The sequence below is a fragment of the Anopheles merus genome, chromosome 3R (genome assembly GCF_017562075.2).
Source record: "Anopheles merus strain MAF chromosome 3R, AmerM5.1, whole genome shotgun sequence".
NCBI lineage: Eukaryota > Metazoa > Arthropoda > Insecta > Diptera > Culicidae > Anopheles > Anopheles merus.
Window position 1 is genome coordinate 4,774,453 of NC_054084.1, and position 22,420 is coordinate 4,796,872.

General features: G+C 45.3%; 1 protein-coding gene across 8 annotated transcripts in view; it reads left to right on the forward strand.

The window, feature by feature from the left end:
- LOC121597320 (protein abrupt) overlaps positions 1-21,934 on the forward strand; it is a 109,410-nt gene extending 87,476 nt beyond the window's left edge. For 4 of the 8 annotated variants that reach the window (XM_041922988.1, XM_041922989.1, XM_041922987.1 and 1 more), the window contains one exon: positions 10,646-16,269. In XM_041922988.1, the coding sequence (XP_041778922.1) occupies positions 10,646-12,231 (1,586 nt within the window). In that variant the 3' untranslated portion in view covers positions 12,232-16,269. Of the gene's footprint in view, positions 1-10,645; positions 16,273-16,310; positions 16,803-16,899; positions 17,188-17,253 lie in introns of those variants that run through there. The other 4 variants (XM_041922992.1, XM_041922994.1, XM_041922993.1 and 1 more) reach the window with 4 other exon arrangements.
- Positions 21,935-22,420: the final 486 nt, after the last annotated feature.

The window sequence follows — 22,420 nt, forward strand, 5'->3', positions numbered from 1 at the left end:
CATACACACACACACACACACTTGTGTGCACTACGAGATGGTGATGATTGATGATCCCCTAGCAACGTCCAGGTTACGGTACGGGTCCAGGTTCCAAATCGAGAGGTTCCGTTTTCATCCATCACTTGTCACTCAGCTCCATTGCGAGTGAGCGAGCGTTGTGATGCACTTTCCCCCCTTTTTTGTTGTTGTTGCACCAACTGCAACCTATGCACCCAACTGCAAAGGCCTTTGCAGCGCAAAAGAAGCGCATCCCAAAGCGCAGCACGTACGCGCTCGGTATGCGCCTGCACGGTATGCTAAACGCAACTCAAGCCCGCGTCCGTTGCTGCGGCACAAGAAGGCGACGCGTTTTTTTAATTGCTTGCTATTGTTGTCGCCATTATTGTTATTACTGGAGTTGTTTTGTTAGTCATTAATGATTGCATTCTGGGCTGGCAGATACCCAGAACGCTTTGCCAGAGCGCGCTCGTACGTACGACACGGCGGGCTTGATTGCTCGTCGTCGTCGGTGTCGTTTGTCGTCCTGCCAGCCAGACAGATAGCGACGGTCCGATAACGCCCTGCGGCCGGTTGCAAAACTGAGGACCGGTCGCGCATCATTTTCGGAAAAGTGCATTACCCTCCCCTCGGAGGGGGAGACTGTGGACTGTGGGAGGACACGGCGCACTTGCGGTCGGGCATATGCTGATGAAATTTATTCATATTCATCCTAATCCTAACCGCTCCTGCTCGTACGTACTCAAACGCACCTCTAACTATTTGACCGTTGTTTTTCGTGCGCCCGGCTCCGAAGAAGCTCTGTATGTGTTTGCGCGCGCCATGGGCCGCTTCGCCCGCTGCACGATGGAGCATGTGTTTCGGGTGGAAATGAACGCGTCGGTTAGCTCTGGAGCGCCCGGAGATGCGTCTACAGCGTAGAGCAGCGGTCTTGCGATGGTTCTCCGCAACGGAACGAACGATGAAACTCAACAGAGAAGCCCTTTTCAGCATGTGTGTGTGTGCGCGCGCCCTCCATTTTCGGCCCGGCCGGTGGATGGGTGGAAAATATGGGGAAGTTTTCTAATTAATTTATGCAGAATCATACACACTGCTGCACCGTGCAGGCTGCTGGATCCGAGCCGTGTCCTCCGCGCCAGCGTGTTTGTAGAGCTCGCGAGCTCAGTTTTTGCGGGGGTAGGCAAACTGCAACAACCCTTCCAGACTGTTGGGACGCCAGGTGTGGTGGAAGGCCTGGCAGAAAACAGACCAAACGACATTATCCCCGGGTATCCCCGGATCCTGATGGTGGTTGTCGTCGTGGTCACCAACGTCGTCATCGTGTCGTGCTGGCTGATTGCAGAGTGCGTGGTTAATTTCCGGACTAACCGAACGAGCTCATTCTCCTCCACCCTACCCCCTTGCATTGCCTAATTTTCCCGCCTGGGTCCGGTGGTCCGGCTGGAGGTGCCGAAAACTAGCCGACGATGCGCATCGGTGCAGCATAAATCATCAGCATCGCTATTCAAACGCGACGAGAAAACCCGTCGGCCTCACTCGCCTACCGCCTCCCGCTTATGCGCGCGTCATCGTCGATGGCTTCTTTTCTTCACCATTCGCCAGCGCCAGCGCGGGCCTGGTTAAGGTCCTGGTGGTGGTGGGGCTGCCTGAAAGCAGCAGCAGCAGCAGCAGCAGCATCTGGTACAACCAGCATGCCAGTCCCACAAGAATGCTATTATCATTGCACGAGCACACAGGGCACACTGATGAAGCTCGGTTGCCGTGCGCGAAATAGAAATTGTACACAGCAAAGGATTTAGACTATGCAATTTTGATTACTGCCGAGGGTATCGAACGTCTGCTAATTTCGACGAAAACATTCATTTTCAATTAACGGACGCGGGCATGCCGTGTTTTGCTGCTCTCATTTTCCGCCGAATTTGGGCATGTCTGCACTGAGAATATTAAAACATAGGATAGGATTTCATTTTTCTACATTTATAATAAATCATTTTAAAATAGATAATTCCAAAGTTTACTTGAACTAGCTAGTGGTAAAAGGTTTCCCGCTTGATGACCAGTAGCTTCGGGCTCCCGCAATGAACATCCCTCATGGGAACGGAAACAAATGGGGAGTAAAAAAAAACGAACAAAAACACTTACATTTCTTCATTGTTTCTTACGGCTTCCCCACGGGAAGGAAGCCTACAAGAACGGGTGGAACGGGTTTCCTTTCGGTACGGTTTTAATTTTGCTCCCCGATCGTTAGTTACCTCCAACCTCGTTACTCGCGTTACTCGTTACTTATTTCATTTTTGACGTACAATTTTTTCCATTTTCCCTCCTAAATGTGGTGGTGAATAATTAAACGAGGTTAGACGTTGATTGTTGTATCCTTTTTTCCGCCTGCCGACCGCACCGACCCACCGTAACCTCCGCCAGCAAACGGGGCAAAGGCATGTTTATGTCCACTTATCGAATAGGGAAAGGAAAACTTCCTCATTAAAACCTCCCCGGACGACCTAGTTCGTCTTATTGGAGGGAAACACAAAGAAAGCAACGGGTGTGCCCCGGCTGTGCGAACCAATCGCAACGAAACGGTTTGCTTTTACAAAAAGGAATTGAGAATCAATTGTTTCGTAAAAGAGGTTTCTTCGAAGTGGGGAGGGAATTTTTTATGAGCGCCGCGGCCCTTCACTGGAGGAAGCGGTCCTCGCTGAAACATCCCGAAACAAGCGCAGCAAAATGCTTTTATTTTGGACCGTCCAAATGACAAACTCACGACACACAGCAGCATCCTTTCCAGTGATAGCAGCAGCAGCAACAGCAGCGGCAAAGTGTAACCAAAACTGGTTAACAGCAGCAGCAGCGGCGGAAGGAAAAAAATCTTACAAATTAATTTTCTAACCCATCGCTCCACGGATGCTTCCTTCGCGGGTGTGCTGGGAAATATGACACACCGGAGCCGGAAAAAGGAAATTCAATTTTATGCCTAATTAATGGTTTTTACGAATGATGCTTCTTTCCGGGGCGGAAGGAAAAAAAAAACACCACCACCGTAGCAAAAGGCTTTCTTGTTCTTGGCGGTTCTGTATTAAAAATGCATACGCCGCTAGTAGAGTGCGCGATGATGCGTACAGTAGTGCATCGAGTCAGCAGAGCGTTCCAAGAAAACCCGGCGAACAACAAGCATGTTGTTAGACAAATTTCTATACTTTTGCTGCTGATAATTATGATGACAGCTGTGCACGATAGCGCTCTTCAGCTACAACAGAAGCTCGTGTCAGTAGCTCGTTTAGAAGCGTCCGTTTTTTTCCCCATCGCTGTTCCCTTTTTTTGCAGTTTTTCCTCGAAACTACCATTACAAGTCTGTGGTGCGCGAGTCTCGTCGAAGATACACTCCAAAATGTACACTTTCTTTTTAGTAAGTCGGGGGGAGGGGAGCTGACACTTAACGATAGGAAATAATGTGAATAAAAAATCAACACTCGAAAAAAAAACATAAGGAAAGGACTCAAGCCAAGGGAGAGAAAAACTAATACCCACGCTGACAGGGATTGCGTACGATTTCGGATGTCGGTGGAAATTGACAGAAATCACGATATCGTGTGATACTCGATTCGGTGGACTAGATACGTGGAAGCACACACACACATAGACCAAAAAAAGCATACAGAACATCACCAGCCCATAACCAGTTGTTGGAACATATTCCGACTGACTAATTGATAACTGAGAAAAAAAATCACCAGTGGTTGTGTTTTTTTTTTTTATTGTTGTCCTCTTTCCCTCTTCAAGGTGTGGAGAGCAAAGAAAGCAAACACTTGTCCTTCATCCTTTGCGGATTGCATACGGTTCCTGGTGGTGCGAGGAACAGCGCGAAACGTTCTAGACAACAGGTTTTCTTTTTTGGTTTTTGTTTGGGGTGGCAAATTTTAACATACAACAAACAAGCCAACATGACTTCAGGCGGAGAAGTCGTTTAAAGAGTGTTTTTGCTCCTTTGTGTGTGTGTGTGTGTGTGTGTGTGTGCCGTGCTGCTTCCCCTACGTGAGCTCTAGCGGCGCGCTTGTCTGCTCAGATCATGTACAATTGAGAAACGGAACGTTTCTTCATTTATTCATTTCCCTTTCCGCTATTCTGCTGGGCTTGATTTGAGAATCGGCAAGGAATATAACCGTCAAGCTAGAATTTTCGGGGAACCACCAAGGACCAAGGGCGAACTACAACAGTAGTAGTGGCCACAAACTGATACCAAACATGCAATACGTCTTCGAAACAGAGCAAAAAACAAACAAACAAACAAGCAAACCACTCCAAACATGTGGTAGAGCAAGCATTTTCAATTACGAAAATTATAACTCCCTGCTTAGAGTTTTTCGTCCCTCGGTTTTGGTTTTGGAACGGTGGAGTTTCTTTTTTTATTGTCTCTCAGATAAACAAACGTGTTAGAAAGTAAGGAACCTACTCGTATAGTTTGTAGGACAACGAACATACATCCAAAATCTGGGGTTATTTGGGTGCCTATTTAAGGAGTGCTTTTAAAAAGAAGACCGCTCATGAAGCCACCAACAACAGCCTCTCGATCGTATTGTAAGGTTTTGCTTTACAGTCAAACCGACTCACAAGATCATTTAGCCGTTTTGTGCATAAATTTATCATTAGACCCTTTACAGCACGCAGCACCCCAGTATATTAGACTCATCCTCATTTTACCTCTGAGCGTGACTAAAAACTCCACTTGCTGTGCAGAATCTGAAACCCTTACCATTGAAGGAATTAAAATTTATTACTACACCCAAAAAGTTGACACCATTGTTGAACGGCTCACTGTTTCGAAACACTGATAAACCGGTAACAACAGACACTTAGAAAGACACCCGCAAAAAGTACAATGCCTGGCAAATTCACCTATGGAAAGCAATTTTGACATTGTGAAGCGTGTAGGCTTTGGCATCCCAAACAGCCATCACAAACCTCGATGTTACCAAAAACTCCTGAATGACAGACAAGCCAACTTTACCGAGGACCTTCGCTTAGATTCTCTACCCACTGTCCTGAAACCCTTCCTTCGCAAGGCAAAACTACTCTAATGCAAACTCAATCCCCGTACACATGCTCTCACCCCTGATTCGTCCATGTTTGCCCCATTACTCTCCCGGAGCTACCAAAGAAACCCACTGCGACGCCACCGGGACAAGGGAGCTCAGTCTCCATCGTCGTTCTGCGGCGCCCGAAATGGGCAAAATTCTTAATGTCGAAATGATGATAATTATAATCCTCAGAATGGAATATTTTAATGATAGTTAAGGCATAATTATCCATTGAATGTGATTATAAAATCCCGCCAGCAAACCCTTTGCCCCATCAGGGTTGCGGCGGCCTCCTCTCATGTGCTCCATTGCGGGGAACATTTTTATGCCCCCCTTCTCTCTCTCTCTCTCTCTCTTGTGTACCATTACCGTTTGTGGGGGTTCTCTATCTGCCTCCGAGCAGTGCGTCTAGGTGCGCTCCACTAAACTATTTGCGACAGTGACACCATTGACGTTAATGTTTTCCCGCCTCAGAATGGGGCGATGGGCCACCGGTGCACGAAAACGGAAGGTTCGTCCAGAGACTCGGAGGCTAGAAACTCAGTGGCACGGCAAAGCATCATTTAGCAAACGAGCTCCCAACTACGGGAGCGGGGCAGGGCTTCGGTGGTACGACCGGGATGAATGGGTTTTTGTTTGTTTCAGCCACTTTTCCGGTGATTTGATAGTCTTACGCTTACGCCACATGCCGGTTGATTCTTTTTTATTATTCCGCTAGTCCCGCTACCCGCAACGCAGATTTTTTGGCAAACGTTCACCGGCTCTCGGCATTGGAGCCATCTTATCTAAAAAGCGACGCCAAAACTGCTCGTGACATTCATTCCTCAGCTCTCGAGCACTCTTTTTAGGCTAATCGAAATTATCAAATCGTTTTGCTCCACTTCCGGCGTCCGCAAGGGCGAGGGGAGCATTAGCCGGGCGCAAAAGAAGTTTTGTTGCCATCCCAGGACTAGGCCGAAAGGATGCAACTTTTCCGTTCGAATAATTATCGAAAGACATAAACCGTTCTAAATCCATCGATAGAGCGGTGGGGGAACGATTTTACCCGTCCTTTTAAAAATTCAATCAATCGCTTTCATTAAGCCAATTCGCTCACCTGCTTCCGTGCGTGCGCCCCTTAGCGCCCAGCAAGCTCATAAAGCGTGTAATTTCACCATGGTTGGTGTGGGTGTGGGACTTATTCCATTCTTTTTTTTATCTCTCTCTGCTGCAAGCCCTCTCACATGTACCGGGATCCGTTTGTTCGGTTGGCTGGATATAAAATTTTAGTCAAACCACCATTCCATTATTTAACTCGAAATGGGGACAGGTCGGACAGGATCGGTCGGCTCTGTTGGGCAGAGAAGCAGCACAACAACGCAACACACCGGGCCCAATACAATTACAATAACCGATCGGGTAATAATCATCGTACCAGGTTCCACTAAATTTGTGCTCATTTCTGCTTCGATAGAAAAGCCACCATCACTGCCATCTAATCGGGGCGGGGGTATTGTTTTTTTTTCCAAAAAGGTAGGCAAACGGTGGGGAAAAATTTAATCGATTTTCTAATTAAAACAACAGCCGTGTATGGTTGAACCCTTTGCTTCATTCTCTCCCCCTCCCCCAAATGTTCCCGTTTAGACTCAAAGCCTACGCCTGATTGCAAATGAATAAATCCATTCCGAACTTACCCCGTCGCCTCCCGCCTCCCTTTGCCTTATCCAAGCAGCTTATCGGGTTGCCGATGACGTTGGACAGCATTGAACATTGAACTGCTTTGCAACTAGATTTATGATGTTTTGCAACATATTTTTATGCTTTTATCGACTGGTGTTTTTTTTTTTGTTCGCTGTCGATGTAACGGACGAACCGTGTACGGCCATGTTCATCCAAGTCGGGAAAACTTGTTTAATTACACTCATCCAGACCTACCGAACGGGCGGTTTATTGTGGGGAGAAAGTGGTGAGCTGTGGTATTCACATTGATTTGCCGATATTAGTTTTTTTTGCATTTAGGAAAAAAGAGACAAAACATATCGCTCCATTTTATTGGCAGAAATGGAACGATTCGAACGAGACACACGTGGCCTTGCGCGTGAAGTACTGTGCGCCTCCATTTCAGGGGAAATATAAGTGAATAAATGTAATTCTTTGTACATGCATGCATGCTAGATGTCCAAAAAGAAATTATCGTTGACATTTTTTACAGTTGCAATAAAACTATTTATAGTGTCACAAAAGCAGAATCGACAGTTACAAGCTCAATTGATCATGCCTTAATATCTCAAAAAAGCATTTTCTCGTACAACCTTTCAACTTCAATTTCTGCATCTGGTTAGTTTGTTTAGATAATTGATTTTGATATAGAACCGCCTCCATACATTTATCTCTTTTATTTGTATGGAAATTCAATCGCAGTATCGTGTGTTTAGAGTAGACACTCGTTTTTTTTGCAACTAAATCTTTCTCAATACTTTTCCTATTTTTTCAAATACTCACACAATACCAACAACCTATCTAGCTATCAAGTGAAGCAATAAAACGAATACGCTTCGCTTCTACTCTCGCGCCTCCGGTGTAACCATACTAGCGATGTTAACGACCGAAACGTACCGATTAATACCGATCGTCAGTGTTTAATAATGATTTCTGATTGTTCAGCATCGTAATTATTAATATTTACTTAACTTAAACATTCCTTTAGTTTTGGGTTTTGAAATGTATCGTTAGTTTACTATATATTTCTTTTGCTTTCTTTGGTTTTGTTTTTGTTATATATGGGTCCCATTGTTCCTTTTACTGACATTCATTTTTCATTTTCATCATTTTATCCCGTTGGACTATTAAGCTTTCTTATTTGTTTTGTTTTGTTCCACTTATTTAGTGTGTGCTTATGTTTTTTGTTTCTCCTCACGCGTGTGTTTGTTTCAGTATTATTTATTTATTTAGATCTTACTTCCTCGTTCTCTCCTCTCTCTCTGTAATATACGCAATAACTTCGATCCTTCCCTGTGATTGGTCTCAATTGGTTTATCACATACAGATATGCAACAAATGAATATAGATTAACACAATGCACCCACACACACATACTCTTTCCACCCACTACTACCGTCGTCTCGCAATGTTTTAGTCCCCCTCTAAGCCATCCTGCACAAAATTTATTAACCTGCATACTAAATTTCACTCACCTCTCGCAAGCACTCGACCCAAGCCTAGTTAGCGTCCCGCACACTTATACACCATACCTTACCAGCACAGCACTGTCTTGCCCTCCCAAGCCTGGCTGTACTTTTTGTTTCATCTTCAAAAATAAAATTTTCTTTTTAAACTTCCCTTCATACGAGCGATCTCGCTTGACGCGATCGAGCAAATGATCGACATTTTACCGAGCTACAAACATGCACACGCACACAGCCAGACCGGTCCAAACTCACTACATTACGGTGATTAGGAAGCTAACGGCACGTTAGCAAGGGCAAAGCTTCCCACATACGAAAGCAAAATGCATACAAAATTGATCGTTGTACTAATAAAACACTGAAAAACAAAGGCAAAAACCAACACACGAAAAATGTTACTTAGTTACTAACGATGAGTAGCGAGCAATCAAAATTTCACACAATCAAAGAGTAAAATTGTACTCAAAACACATTGAAAATAGTTTAGATTAAGAAGAAACATTGGATATAACCAAAATCAAAACAAAATGGAACAAGTAAAAAGTGCTGTTCTAAAAATAACAAAAACGATTAGGGAAATAATTAGGACAGTTTTGCAAAGCAGTGTCTCAGAATACGTGTCTTTTATGTGTTTTGCATTGTTTTCCTGTCCCTTAATTCGGAGCTCTTTACAGTTTCATTTCTTTTCCTTTTTCGCATACGTCCTATAAAAGTATTTTCTTTTTTTGTTGTTGTTGAGAGTAAAATTTATATTCGTTTCTTCCTATCACCTTTGTGTTTTGCCCCAGAATTTCCCCCCCAATCAATGCGCTTCCTTCGCTACTGTGTCCGTGTTCTAATGCGTGTGTGTATGTGTGTGTGCGTGGGAGGGTATGTGTGCCTTTAGGTCGTCTGTACGTTGCTAGCAAACGTACAGGGAGGAACGCATCCAAATCAAAAATATACAACCGTTCTTGCACCACCAACAAACCCGGCAGAACTGTTCGTCATTGGCATTCACAGCGTTCGGGGTTTCCCACCAACCAATTGGCTACAATGTGCAGGACAGGGCGCAATATACCAAACCTATTTCCCAAGAAATCGGACTCCAAAATTTACAATTGGATTAAAAAAACGCAACAAAAAAACTATAATTATTGAACAAAATTTATTCAAATTATGTCCTACAGCAAAACATCGAAAAACTCTACTACGGCTGCTATTAGACCAAAAGACAGCACCAAAATTTTCGATACGCATATAGAAAACATGCATCATCAGCGAGAGGGACAGCATTTGCAAACAAAAAAAAACATTCATTTCATTATTCTCGTGTTTGTTTTGCGCAGCGATAGTATTACTTTCGCTCACTCATCCAGCGTGTTTGAACTAAGTTTCATTTCGCATTAGGTTCTATTATTTTCCCCTCCAAATTGTTTTGTTTTTTTACTGTCCCGTTTTGCATATGTATCTCGTTCTGTTCGTTTATTGTTTTCTGTTATCTCGGTCATGCGTGTGTGTTTGTTATATTTTATGTTTTTAATAAGTGTGCGTATGTGTCCTTGTTTCGTTCCCGTTTTATGATTTCGTTTCGTTGTGTAAGCTTTCTGTTTCGCCTTATAGTACATCCTTATCGTTTAGTAAGCTAGTAAGGAACGTTTAAATAGATAAATATTAATAATGAACGTATGTTACGTGGAATGAAGACGGCAAGGATGATGTATTGCAAAATACAACCAACACCAGCAACAACAAAAAAAACGCAACAAAGAAGTATCATTCCACTGTATTGCGCATGAATGGCCGTGATCTTGTGATGATTGTGTAATGATTTCTTTACCCTACCCTGCCCGTCCACACGGTTAACTCGATTGGCATAAACAAATCAAAATCGGCATCAAAATTCACTCACACTGAAAATACGAATCGTACTTAATGGCACACAGACAAACAATTCGCCGACCGCCAGCCGGGGAGCGATGGAATTCGCCAACAATCTGAAACCCCTCTAAAAAAACAAAACAAAACCAAAAGCATGTGCCATAAAGCTACGGTGTCTGCCAAAAAGCAAGCCTGTGTGTGGACGGGAATGCGAACAAAAAGCGGCAGGCAAAACGATCGTAAAGCGAAAATTAATCACACAACATCAGATCAATTCGATCCGGCCAGACAACGGCAGCACAAATCAAAACCCAAAAAAAAACCATACGTACATATTCGGGCGATCAGAAATCATCATTGTTCAAACACTGTGCACCCGAGTTGGGCGCGTGGTACTGAGCGGCGAAATCGTATCGCTATCAAAGATAAAATAAAACATGACGAATACAAAACACATTTCACCCTCCCTACCACCCTTCAAACTCTTCTCTCTTGCCATCTCTGCATCCAACCCTGAAACCAATGACGCTAATACAAACACGATTGCAGATGCGCGGCAACATTGCGACGCGTTGATAAAGGAGGAGATCGATGAGCCGCCGCGAAATGACGCATCGCAGCATCATCGGGCCGGCATACTCGAACCCGACCGGGCAGCGGGCAGCCGGAGACGGGGGCGCGATCACGAGCAGAACGGGCTCGATTGCACCTCCGGCAGCCGCCACCAGCTGCAGCAGCAACAGCAGCAGCAGCACCAGCAGCAGCAGCAGCAACAGCACCGCCGCTTTGCGAAGCGCTTCAAACGTCACCATCCGGAGGTGGCCGAGAATCTGCAGCGGCGATCTCACACCGTGGCCTCACCGTCGATCTCGATGCGCTCGGACGAAACGTTCGAGGAGCAGCCGGACGATGGCCGCGGTCAGCGTGCGGGTATAAACGGCCCGTCCGTGCTCGATGACGTCAGGGAGGCGCTCGCCCTGCGACGGTCCACTGCGACAAACCACACCGAAGTGCCAGCTCGGCAAAAGCCGACCTACAGTGACGGAGAGGAGGAGGAGGAGGAGGACGACGACGAGGTGAACAACGGCAATGGGGAGCGGCGCGTGCCGGCGGCTAGCCACGCCACACCCGACAATGGTGGCTTGCGGACGCCCTTGCGCGACGAGGACGAGGAGGATGAGGAAGACATCGACGGTGGAAGCGAAGAGAACGAGCTCGATCTGAAGGTGGACGGACGGCTGTCCGCCATTGCCACCACGCTCGACAGCGAGTATCACAAGCGGATGGCGGCCGCTGGGGTGCTAGCGGCAGCCGCCGCTGCCAGTGCCAGTGCGCTGGGTGATGCCGGTAGTGAGCAGGCGGCGGCCGATTTCTTTGCCGCCCATCACAAGGCCGGCACGCACGAGCTCGCCCTCAAGCAACACTTCCTCAACGAGAAGGTTCGCCTGCAGGCGCTGCTGCAGCGGCAGGCGCAGCAGCACCAGCACCACCACCAGAAGCTGGCCGGCTTTTTGCTGTCGACGGCCAGCACACCGCCAACACCTACCCTCACACCAACGAACGTGCTCAATCTTGGCCAGTCGGGCGGCGGCTCCGATCATCAGCGCGGTGGATCAGCGTCTCCGGCGGCAGCCGCTGGCGGGCGTTCGTCCGTCGCCGCTGGTAACGATTCCGGGAGCGGCAAGTCATCCAACAGCAAGCAACAGCCCGCCTGCAGCTCTTCACCATCGTCGGCCTCTTCGGCGGCTGCCGTAGCCGCTGCAGCCGCCGCTGCTGATCGGTTGTTTGCAGCCGCCTACAGCAACAGTGCCAACGCGTCCAATGCTGGAGGCGGCAATAGCGGCGGCAATGGCAGTGGCAGCTCCTCCAACGTGGCCTCGGGTAGCGCGGGTAATGGGCAGGTTTATCTGCTGCCCTGCCCACTGTGCGAGGTACCGCTGGAGCCGCGCGTTTTCCGCCAGCATCTCGATCGGCACTATCCGCGCGACAGTCCGGTCTGTCCGGTGATTCAGTGCGGTCGCCGCTTCGCTCATCCCAACTCGGTGCGCAACCATATGCGGCTGAAGCACACGAACCAGTGGGCCCAGATGAAGGCGATGCGATCCTCGGGCGGTCCCTTTACGGGCATACCGTGAGACTTGGGGGAAGGAAACATTCCTGAACGGGGAGGATAAAGATACGCAAGACACAGTACTGAGTTCGTTGCCCTCCTTACACTCTTTCCATTCCAAGGTTTGATTATTTCACCATACGTAAAGTGATTTGAAAGACTCGCGTTTTTTTTTTTCTTGCTCCCTTTGCGAAGTGGTAGCCCACAACAGGCCACTATTGAGCTATTATAGTGCAGCTGCAGCTGAGTGGCGCTGGTCCTAATTATTGAAAGATTTCTATACATATTATCACTAGGTATTACGAAAAAGGTTCGCTAGCGATACGCGTGAGTGTCCTAAACTAACTAAAGTTCCTAAAGAAATTAAAGTAAACAACACAACACAAAAACCAAAACAAACAAACAAACAAACACGGAGACACACAAATGAGGCGTGATTGAAACGTTTAAAACAAGGCTATGGAGTAGTGTACATCGGAAACAAGAATCAGGAAAAACAGTTGTTACATTTTTCTCGCAACACAAGAAAACCATGCATTCAGTATTGTTTAAGGATAAAAGCTATGGGGAAACGGTAGCGAAAAAAAGGAACGAGAAACAGCGTAAGCCACAACTAACACAAACTAACACAGAAAATACGCATACTATTCAAAAACAAACAAAACAACACTAGCTTACGATAAAACACTACAAATGTTTACAAACAGTCAAACTGTTCCGTTTAAGCAACACACACACACAAGCAACGCTTTCTTTTCCTCTAGTCCTCTGTTTCGGTTCTTCGGTACAAATTGTGTTGCATTAAGGGCGAATTGCCCTATATCTCATCTCGTTTCTTTATAAGAACAGTATTAGTAGCAAGGAAAGGTTGGGGGTCGTTTAGAATTGGATTAGAAAGTTGTACACCAACTACACCACATACCAGGCGAGATGCTTCTAAAATGGATTGAAATGAAACACTTTAAACGACACAGCATCAGCAGCCGCCGCTGCCTGTCGAATATTAATATTTGTTATTTATTTCCACCTCACGCAACAGGCTAGAAGAGAGGCTAGACAGAACACTAGACTAGCGTTCGTTGAATGTAAATGCTTTGGTGAAACTAGCAACAGGATCGCGCGGAGGGCACAGGGCTTTACTTTAAATCTCACTCAAGTATTTTGATTCCGAAAGCAAGTAAAAGCATTACATACAGAGACATATATACCGACAGATAATGCCATAATGGAAAGCGGTTTCCTGATGTGATCGGGAAACCGTACCTTATACTTTCTAGTGTTTGATTAACCAGTAAAACGCAAGTAAAACGAAAACTGAGCAAAGATAAAACGATAAAGGTTCCTACTAAGATATAAAATTTAAAAGTTTATAAATACAAAAGGCGAAAGCAAACAGCAACGCGTGTTCCGTACATCATCGAAATTGGCTGCAGAAAGTCCCCCACTTTGAAGGTGCGCAAAACGTACCAGATGTCAAACCGATAATTAACCAGTTTAAGGCTCACTGTGCTAGTGAAAAGTAAAGTAAATACACATTCCCCAACCAACCAACAGTTGCAGAACATAAGTATGAAATAATAAACACAAACAAAAAACGGCCTTATAGGTTAGTTGTTGCAATAGAGTTTCTGTCGCCAGGCATTGGAATATACACCCTGGTCGACTGGTAGGCAATACCGCATCACTAGAGCAAACACTTTAAACCCCCCCCAAAAGCGACGCGGCGAAGAAAGCAAAGGAAGGAGGAGAACATTGGCAGCGGGAATTAGAATTACACGGCAGATAATTTTGTTTTGTTTGCAAATAGCTCGTGTAGTTGCTGGTGGTATCAGGCATACCTTAAGCGTACCAGTACAACTTCTGCCCAGTCACGACGGTTGATAGTTCCATTAGTTGGAGCCTCCGCCTCCGTCTGCCCTCCCTAGTTCGGTGCGCTACTTTGTGCGCCGTCCGTCAAGAATATTGCGGTGTTGCCGGGGCTCTTGGCGATCGTTTTTGCCTCGCCCCAAAAACTGCTATTTCCCCCCATCGATGGGTACTTTAAGGGGGGGTGAGGGGGGGATGGGGGTGGTGATGTTGTGATGCCACACCTAGAATAATTTTTCACCAAACCCAACAGCCCGACGGCCCCATCCGTCGAAAAGTAAAGTCAAACAGTAATCATCATCATCAACGCCACTTCGGTCCCAGGACTCGTTCCTTCCTTCCGCACTCGCCGGGCGCCGGGATGGGGCATTAGGCTGTGTTACTCAAGAAAAGACACCTTCACCACACCACCACCAACAAACGTACGAAAAAAGCTGCTAAACTAATTACAGCGATCGTGCTTGTGGTGTGTCCTATTAATGGACGAACCGTTACGAAACGACCTTCACACCCTAGCTCGAGCCCGCGTGGGCCGCATATACGCATACTCACTACTTGCTCACTATCGGTAATTATCGGCTTGACATAAATTGAGCTTCGGTTTTTATTTTCCTGCTTAGCGCATTTCTTTTTCGGGGCATTTTGTTGTTTATCTTATAGTGATTAGAATGGGCGCGCTCGAATTAGGAAAATGGAATTAAGGCAAACGGCAGACAGACTCACCTCGCAAAAATTCGTTCCGAAAACGTTTAACCAACTGCATAAGCCAAGGAAAAATGGAAACAAACAAGCGGATAATATTTAAGGCAAACGCTAAACACCGAAACCAATACAAACACACAACGCTCGCTCGTTTGGGTTTGACCATTTCGTTCCTCTACTTTGCCATTTGATGTAGTATAATTTTAGAGTGTAAGAAGTGTGACGCTACGTTCTTTTGAGTGCACTGCAAACACTCCTGCTGCGGGAAAAAGCAGTCTATTTCCAATGCTACACAGCCAACGGTTCTTAGGTTTAGGGTTGATTGATTTTTTAACAGTTTAACCGTGGTTTTGATTTCCATTTTGCAAAGAATTTTACAATAGTTGCACTATTACAAGCTATACCTGTGAACACATTAAACCAGACAGGCTTGCTACACACAGTCACACACCGATAAACAAAACGATATAAAACCAGTCGCGCTTTAAAGTAAATTGCCGAAGCAGAAGTGGAAACATAGTGGAAACATGCATATGCTAAAGAAAGATCTAACAAGTATACAACTATATTTAGCGCCATATTACAACTAAGCGAGTAGAAATGCTAAACAAGTGAACAGAAAGAAACGCAAGAAAGCAAAAGGAATGAAACAACAACAGATAAAGTGTGTAAAATGAACCCAAAAAACGCAGCACATTGGTTACCTGTAAAACATAAGTGAACAAACAAACAAACAAACAAACAAGTTGGTAGTTTTGTATAAGAAGGAAGATATAAAAGCATTAAAAGCTTACACAGCCAAAACGCAAACACTAAATGCAAACAAACGGGGAAAGGTGAGATCAACGATCGACAGGTAACGATCTCGAAAGGGATTTACAGAAAAATAAAACAAAAATACACCACACAAACACGTATAATATAAACACAACACACACACACACACAATGTAAAAACAAACACTAGCTCGTTGCATTCGTATGAAAGGAAGTGTGAAGCTTAACGTAAGCGTGCGGGAGAATGATGATAAGAAAATAAAAATGGCAACCAGAAGAACAGATGAATAAGACACGAACCCTGTCGTTTTCTTTCTTATTCATGGTTTTCCATTCCCTACCTCTTCTTCTTACCCAATTTAAGAACGGTTTAAGGTGTATTGTTTATCTCCTCAAAACTTTAGCTTAGCTTTATTTTAACTCCCCAAAAGCCTAACTATTTAGAACAAAAACACTCACACTTACCCCAGTTTATTGTACTAATACAAGCGATCGTACATGATCGTGCTGCGTTAATGTACTACTTGCTGCTACTAAACTTCCTTGACTCCTGTTTGCCGCACAGTGCGAAACGTTACTTATTTTTTGCCCCGTTTTCCTTTTACACTTACCCCGCGGCATAGTTAGGCAAGCTTGTGTTTGATTTGATTTATTTTACTTTATTTTTCCCGTTTCTCTCTTCTCTCTCTCTTTCTCTCTCTCCACATCATGCCATCCCGTTTTCCCCCCCAAAAACGGCACTTAACGGTTGTAATTACAGTTTCTCGCCGTTCTCTAGAAATGCGCGTCCGTGCAACGGATCCACGGCCCTGCCCGAAGTGCGGCAAGATCTACCGGTCGGCACACACGCTGCGCACCCATCTGGAGGACAAGCACACGGTCTGCCCGGGCTATCGGTGCGTGCTGTGCGGCACGGTCGCCAAGTCGCGCAACTCGCTCCATTCGCACATGTCCCGCCAGCACCGCGGCATCTCGACCAAGGATCTGCCGGTACTGCCGATGCCTAGCCCGTTCGATCCGGAGCTCGCGTCACGCCTGCTGGCCAAGGCGGGTGTGAAGATTTCGCCGGCCGAGCTGCGCGCCCGTGCCTCACCGACCGGCACGCGACGCAACGATGGCATGAAGCTGGAGCTACGGTCCGGCGAGGGTGGTGAAGACTTTGACGATCCGGAAGATCTGACCATGTCGCAGAGCAGTCACAGCGAGACGCAACGGCGCTTCCACGAAAGCATGATGGGAATGTCACCGACGGGTAAGTGGGAGGTTTTTACGTTTTACGGCTGTTGTGGGGCAATCGCTCCGCCGCGTTGTTTGTTCTGGCTGATGGTGGAATCTCCCTACAATTGCAGGCTTCAATCATCTCAACTCGACCACCATCACGCGTGTGCGACCAGGCGAAGGAACACCCAAGCTGGGACTGGATGGACTGGGACGTGACGGAGGCAATGGTAACGGTGGACAAGGCAACGGAGGTCCCGGTGGTAATGGAAACGGAGGCAATGGAATGGGCGGTGCGGATCGTCATGGAGGCGGTGGTGGTGGTGGACCGGGTGGGCCGATGAATCACATGCAAGCGAACCCAACCGGATCGGCCATCTTGGACACTTATTTGCAGTTTATTACCGAGAATGCTTTTGGTAAGTGGGAAGCCAGTAAAATCCAGTGCGAATCCTATTCTAACGAATCTTTCATCATTCCTGCAGGTATGAGTGGCATGACACAGGAGCAGGCAGCGGCAGCAGCACTGCAAGCAGCCAAAATTGCACACCTCAAGACGCTCGGTCACAATCTCGACCAGCTACCGCCAGGATTCCTACCTCCCCAGCTCGATCTGGCCAAGCTGACGAGCAATAACAACCAGAACAACCCGGACCTATCGTCGCTGGCAAAGCTACAGTCCTCCCCGAACGTAACGATCGAACCGACGGGCACGGGGAACCGTAGCAACGAAACCGATCGTCTACTACAAACGAGCAACCATCAGAAGCTTCTTGCACTCGCCGCCAGCGGTGCTGGTGGCGGTCCCGGTGGTAACGGTGGCAACCATGGACTGAACAACAACAACAGCATACTGAACAGTGATGCGATCCGGCGCGGCAGCTCCTCCGAACCGATGGATCTCGGGCTGGACGGGTCCGGTGCGCACGATGACGACGGTAACAGTTCGGCCGACGAGCGAAACTACTCCGACGACGAAAGCATCGCCACACACTAAAACGGGGTAGCCCCGTTTGCCGTCCACTCGACCTCATGGAAGTACCATTTCCTTTATGCCATTTACTATACCACTTAAAGCAACTTACCACCGGATCGGCCTCGTTGGACGCATTTTTACCACACTGTTACCACACCAGCGCCACACCCCTCTCCGGCTGGTTGATTTGAAGAACGAAGCGGACAACTCACACCCGTGTGTATACTGCAGCCCGGAGTTCGATCTGTTCTGCCACGCAAGCAACACATCGAAGTCCGAGAAATTCATTGTGCCATCGTGTTAAGATAGCTTGAGTGGGGCGGGACGCATCTCCAGCAATATAATCGGGCTGTTGGGACGCCCCACGCCCCCCACATCGATGTGAAGAAGCGAAGCAGCCAACAAAGCTCCCCTCAGACGTAACGCGGTTTCCCACACTCGGTCGGTCGGTTCGACTTGGTTCCCCGTCTCTACTACTATAGTTTGTTTTGTAGTAAAACAAATCGCAACAGATCGTACACTACTCGGGGTTCAAATTAGTGCGTAAGGCTGTAGCAGGAAACCCTTGCAACAAGCGAACAGAAAAAAAGCAACCGAAATACCTCAGACTAAGCGAAAGTCACACAGCTCTTTTACACGTGTAATAAGCAGATACAGCATTGCAATTCGACGGCGTGGAGGACGGCCTCCCGTTGTACCCAGTCTACCTCAAAGAAGCGGCAACGGCCCGCACAAGACACTTAACCGTTTTACCTCTGAAATGCTAGTGAAGTAATATGAATACGAGTTTTAACTACTGATCCTAACCTTTACCTGAGAACAAAGTAACTACACGAACAAACCGGTAGACAAAGCCGACTACATCGTAAGCACAACTACGTAGGAAGTGTAACATCCTGTAACTTAAAGTATACTACTATCACTACCTCTACCACGACACTACCACTCTCTTGTATACGTCTTGACAGATACCCTTCCGTGTACAACGTTTCACCACAAAAGCTGTGGAAGGAAGCACTGTCCGGGACAGTGTAGTGCGCACTACCCATTACTATCTGTACGATGCTATACGATTTTTGTAAGCCAAACGGCAAACAAAAAGCAATCGAAAACGCCATACCCAGCATACATACCGGAATACGAAAATATCACGAGCAACCGAATGTATACTAAAACACCGTTTCCTACTGTAAAGAGCAGGAAACGGGCCGAAAGGACGACAGGATCGAGATACGAGTCACTATTTTGTATTGACACCATTACCGCACCCTTTCCTAAAACACCTTGTTCCCTCTCCCCCCAAGTACAGGTTGAATAGTTGTCCATTTCTTCCTGCTTTGGGTGAGAGGTTGTTATTTGTTTTTCGTTTTGTTTTTATGTAGTGTTTCACATACACATACACCGTGCGATACGAATATTGTTTGATTGTCATAAACACCTGCCTCCACATGGCTTGGAGGGGGTGGATATTATCATATATACGAAACACGTTATACGAAACCTTTCCCCTTTTCTTAAAAGTGCACGATTTCAAAACGGGAAGAGGATTTCCTAATCCTACGGATGATTGCCAGGAAAGCAACGCCAGCGCCGCCCAAAATATCATTAGCGCGATGGCGAATGTTTTCCACGAGGCAAACCACTTTCCCCCCTCCCGAACAAGAAAAGCTATACGATCATACACAGTCACTACAAAGCTGGATACGATAATCGATAGAGGAAAGCGTTGTTGCGGTGAGCGCCCAAAGCTCCTGCTACTTCGCGCGTATACGTTTACACACTCGCTGTATACTGAAATATGGAACAGAAGCATGGTACAGAATTACGTACCAGCATTACGATTTATCATGGAAACTTTGCAATATCACTTGAAGTATACTTTAACCCGTAAAACCGCGGTTGCGTCTACCACACTGGCACGCGGGAAGAAACGAATGAACCGGTGGAGCCACATTCAAACACACCAACAAATCAAGAGTACAATTGAGCCCCCCTGTTTGTTTCCCTTTGCTTCCTTCAAAGGAGGGCTTTCGAAGGTTCTCACTCTCTTTCTCTCTTTAGCCCAGTAAAATACCCTAAATACCGACCCAAAAAAGGGCGACCTTTTTACTACCTCATCAACGTAGCGTTAACTATCTAGTAGTAATACCTCCGTTTTACCAACGGGCGTGATCGATCGGAGTTCCGTCGTTGGATTAGTCATGTAAGATGATCAGTGAATCGCTACTACAAATGGAGATGCCACACTAACCTCCTGTCTGCTACCGAAGCGTGTAGTAATAGCATTATACCTACATATACCATACACATATATGCATATACCATACCAAGCAAACGAGCAAGCCAGCCAGCCAGCGCTTGAATACTCTCTCAGGGTGGCGCGCATTACTGAAAACTGAAGCAAAAGTAGTCGCTTTAATAGTTTAAGAGCACACCATCCAACCAACCATAGACAGGATGTTAATTTCTCAGGGAGTTTTTTGTTGCTTTTATTTTATGTTCTCTCACTCTATAGCTAACTATTGACTGTAGCATTACCACACCAACCATATACAACACACAAACCAGATGTGCAACAGAAAACGGGTAAACGACTAATGTTTAAGCAGATGGTGTTATGAAGGTTCGACAGATCTTATTAAGTTTTTTTTTATATATATTTTCTTTACCATTGTGTTTCCGTTTTGTTTTACGTTCGATTGAAACACTCACATAGAGGAAACATTTGCAACATGCCATCAGTTCTTTTTTATCAGGCTGGTAACGCAAAGCAAAATACCTCAACGTAGATGCAGACAGTGCAAGTAAGAGAAGGAAAAAGGGAGAGAATTTGTAATATAAAACATTAGAACATGGTAACAAATACTATATACGGTTGAATGGTAGTAAATGATGGTGAAAGCAAAAAGTACTAAAGTAAGAAAGTAGACAGTACAGAAAACAAATAGCACAAGGCAGATTAGTAGACGCGTACTTATTCGTTCGAAGTCGAATATAAAGCTAAACATATGAAAGCCGACAGCATGAGCACACTCAATGCGTGACTGTAAATATTATTAATATTGAGAGGGTGGCAGAGCAGCAAAATTGAGTATAAAATTAAGAAATCATAATGCCCCAATGGGAATGGGTTGCCCAACAACTGAATCTCCACTGCGAACGTTGAATCTGATTTAAAAACAAAAGGAGACAAGAGTGATAACGAATAGCACGGCGGGCAAACACACAAAACTAAAAAAGATTCCGTTAGCGGTCAAAGCATCAACAAGCGACGAACCTTTGATCGTCCAGTAGGAATTGTTTTTTTTTTTCCTGTAAGTTGTTTTCCTTATTGATTTTTGCTTTCATTTATTTGTACTCCCACCCACACAAAGGGACGGGGATAACAGAGTATTAAAACAATCAAAATTACATATTAGTTGAGCTGGCCCGAGCTGGCAACAAACATACAAAACAAACAAATCGTCCATAGCGATGTAAAAAACGCAAACGTACGATAGGAAATGTGGAAATTCAATGAATTTTGTTTAGGGTTTGAACATATGCAAAACTATGCGTTACGAGTTACGACTATTATTAGCATTCTTTATTTTCGGTTTTACGTCACGTACTTAAATGCTAAAGCGAGTAATAGCATTACACAATTCGTGCGACGTTACGTCTTGCATCATAACAAAAAGGGTTTTAATTTTTGAAGCAGTTCTATTTCTGTTCTAAAATTTGCTTCCTACAAAAAATTTCTTCCCCAATTACATCTATCTTGTTATTTATATCGGTGTTGCTTCTAGTGGGCATGATTAAAGAGGAAGAAATTTATAAACCCTTTTGTTAAGATTAAGAACAAACTACAAAGTCAAGCATTAAATAGGGTGCGTGTGTGTGTGTTGCTAGATAATGAAATATTATTAGACGAAAATAAAAGTATAAGAAGTACTAATATATCGCGAATGTAAGGAATGATGGTTATTTGCAGCATTACAAACTTATTAATGAAATGGATAACAAAGCTAGGCAATGGAAGAGGTAGAAATTTAGAGATCTGCTTAGATGGAAAACGTGAAAGTTGTTAACTGTTTGATGAAGCTGTTTTACATTCACACACACACACACACACTAACTCACAAAACCAATTGTGGGGTGATCCCAATACTATTTACTCATTAGAATAGTGTTGATACAGGCGGGTTGAACAAACAAACGATAACAAACGATCGTAACTTACAGCTGCTTGTAAGAGGAGTATGGATTTTTGATACACACACACACACAAACACAGCATCAAATAGAACAAAAGTAGTTAATATAAATACAAAACAACAACATGCTTGTGTAAGAAAGGATACCCGCGGAGATGCAAAACAAGCAGAGGAAAAAAGGAGAATCACATTATGCCGGTATTAGTAATACGAAACACTCTCTCTCTCTCTTTTCCCTCTATCATTTTGTGTCTCATTAGTGGTTAAGTACTATTATGCTATTATTGAACTTTGTTCATTCTTTTTTAAGTTTTTTTGTACACTTTTTCCTTCGATAAGGTATCGTTTTTTTTTCTTCGGCGGAAAATATATTTAAAAACTTTAAAATCATTTGTTTGTTCCTTATTTTATTTCGATAATGTTTATTTTACTTTCCTTTCTGTTTGGTTTGTTTCGTCTATTCGTGACCAATGTTTTTTT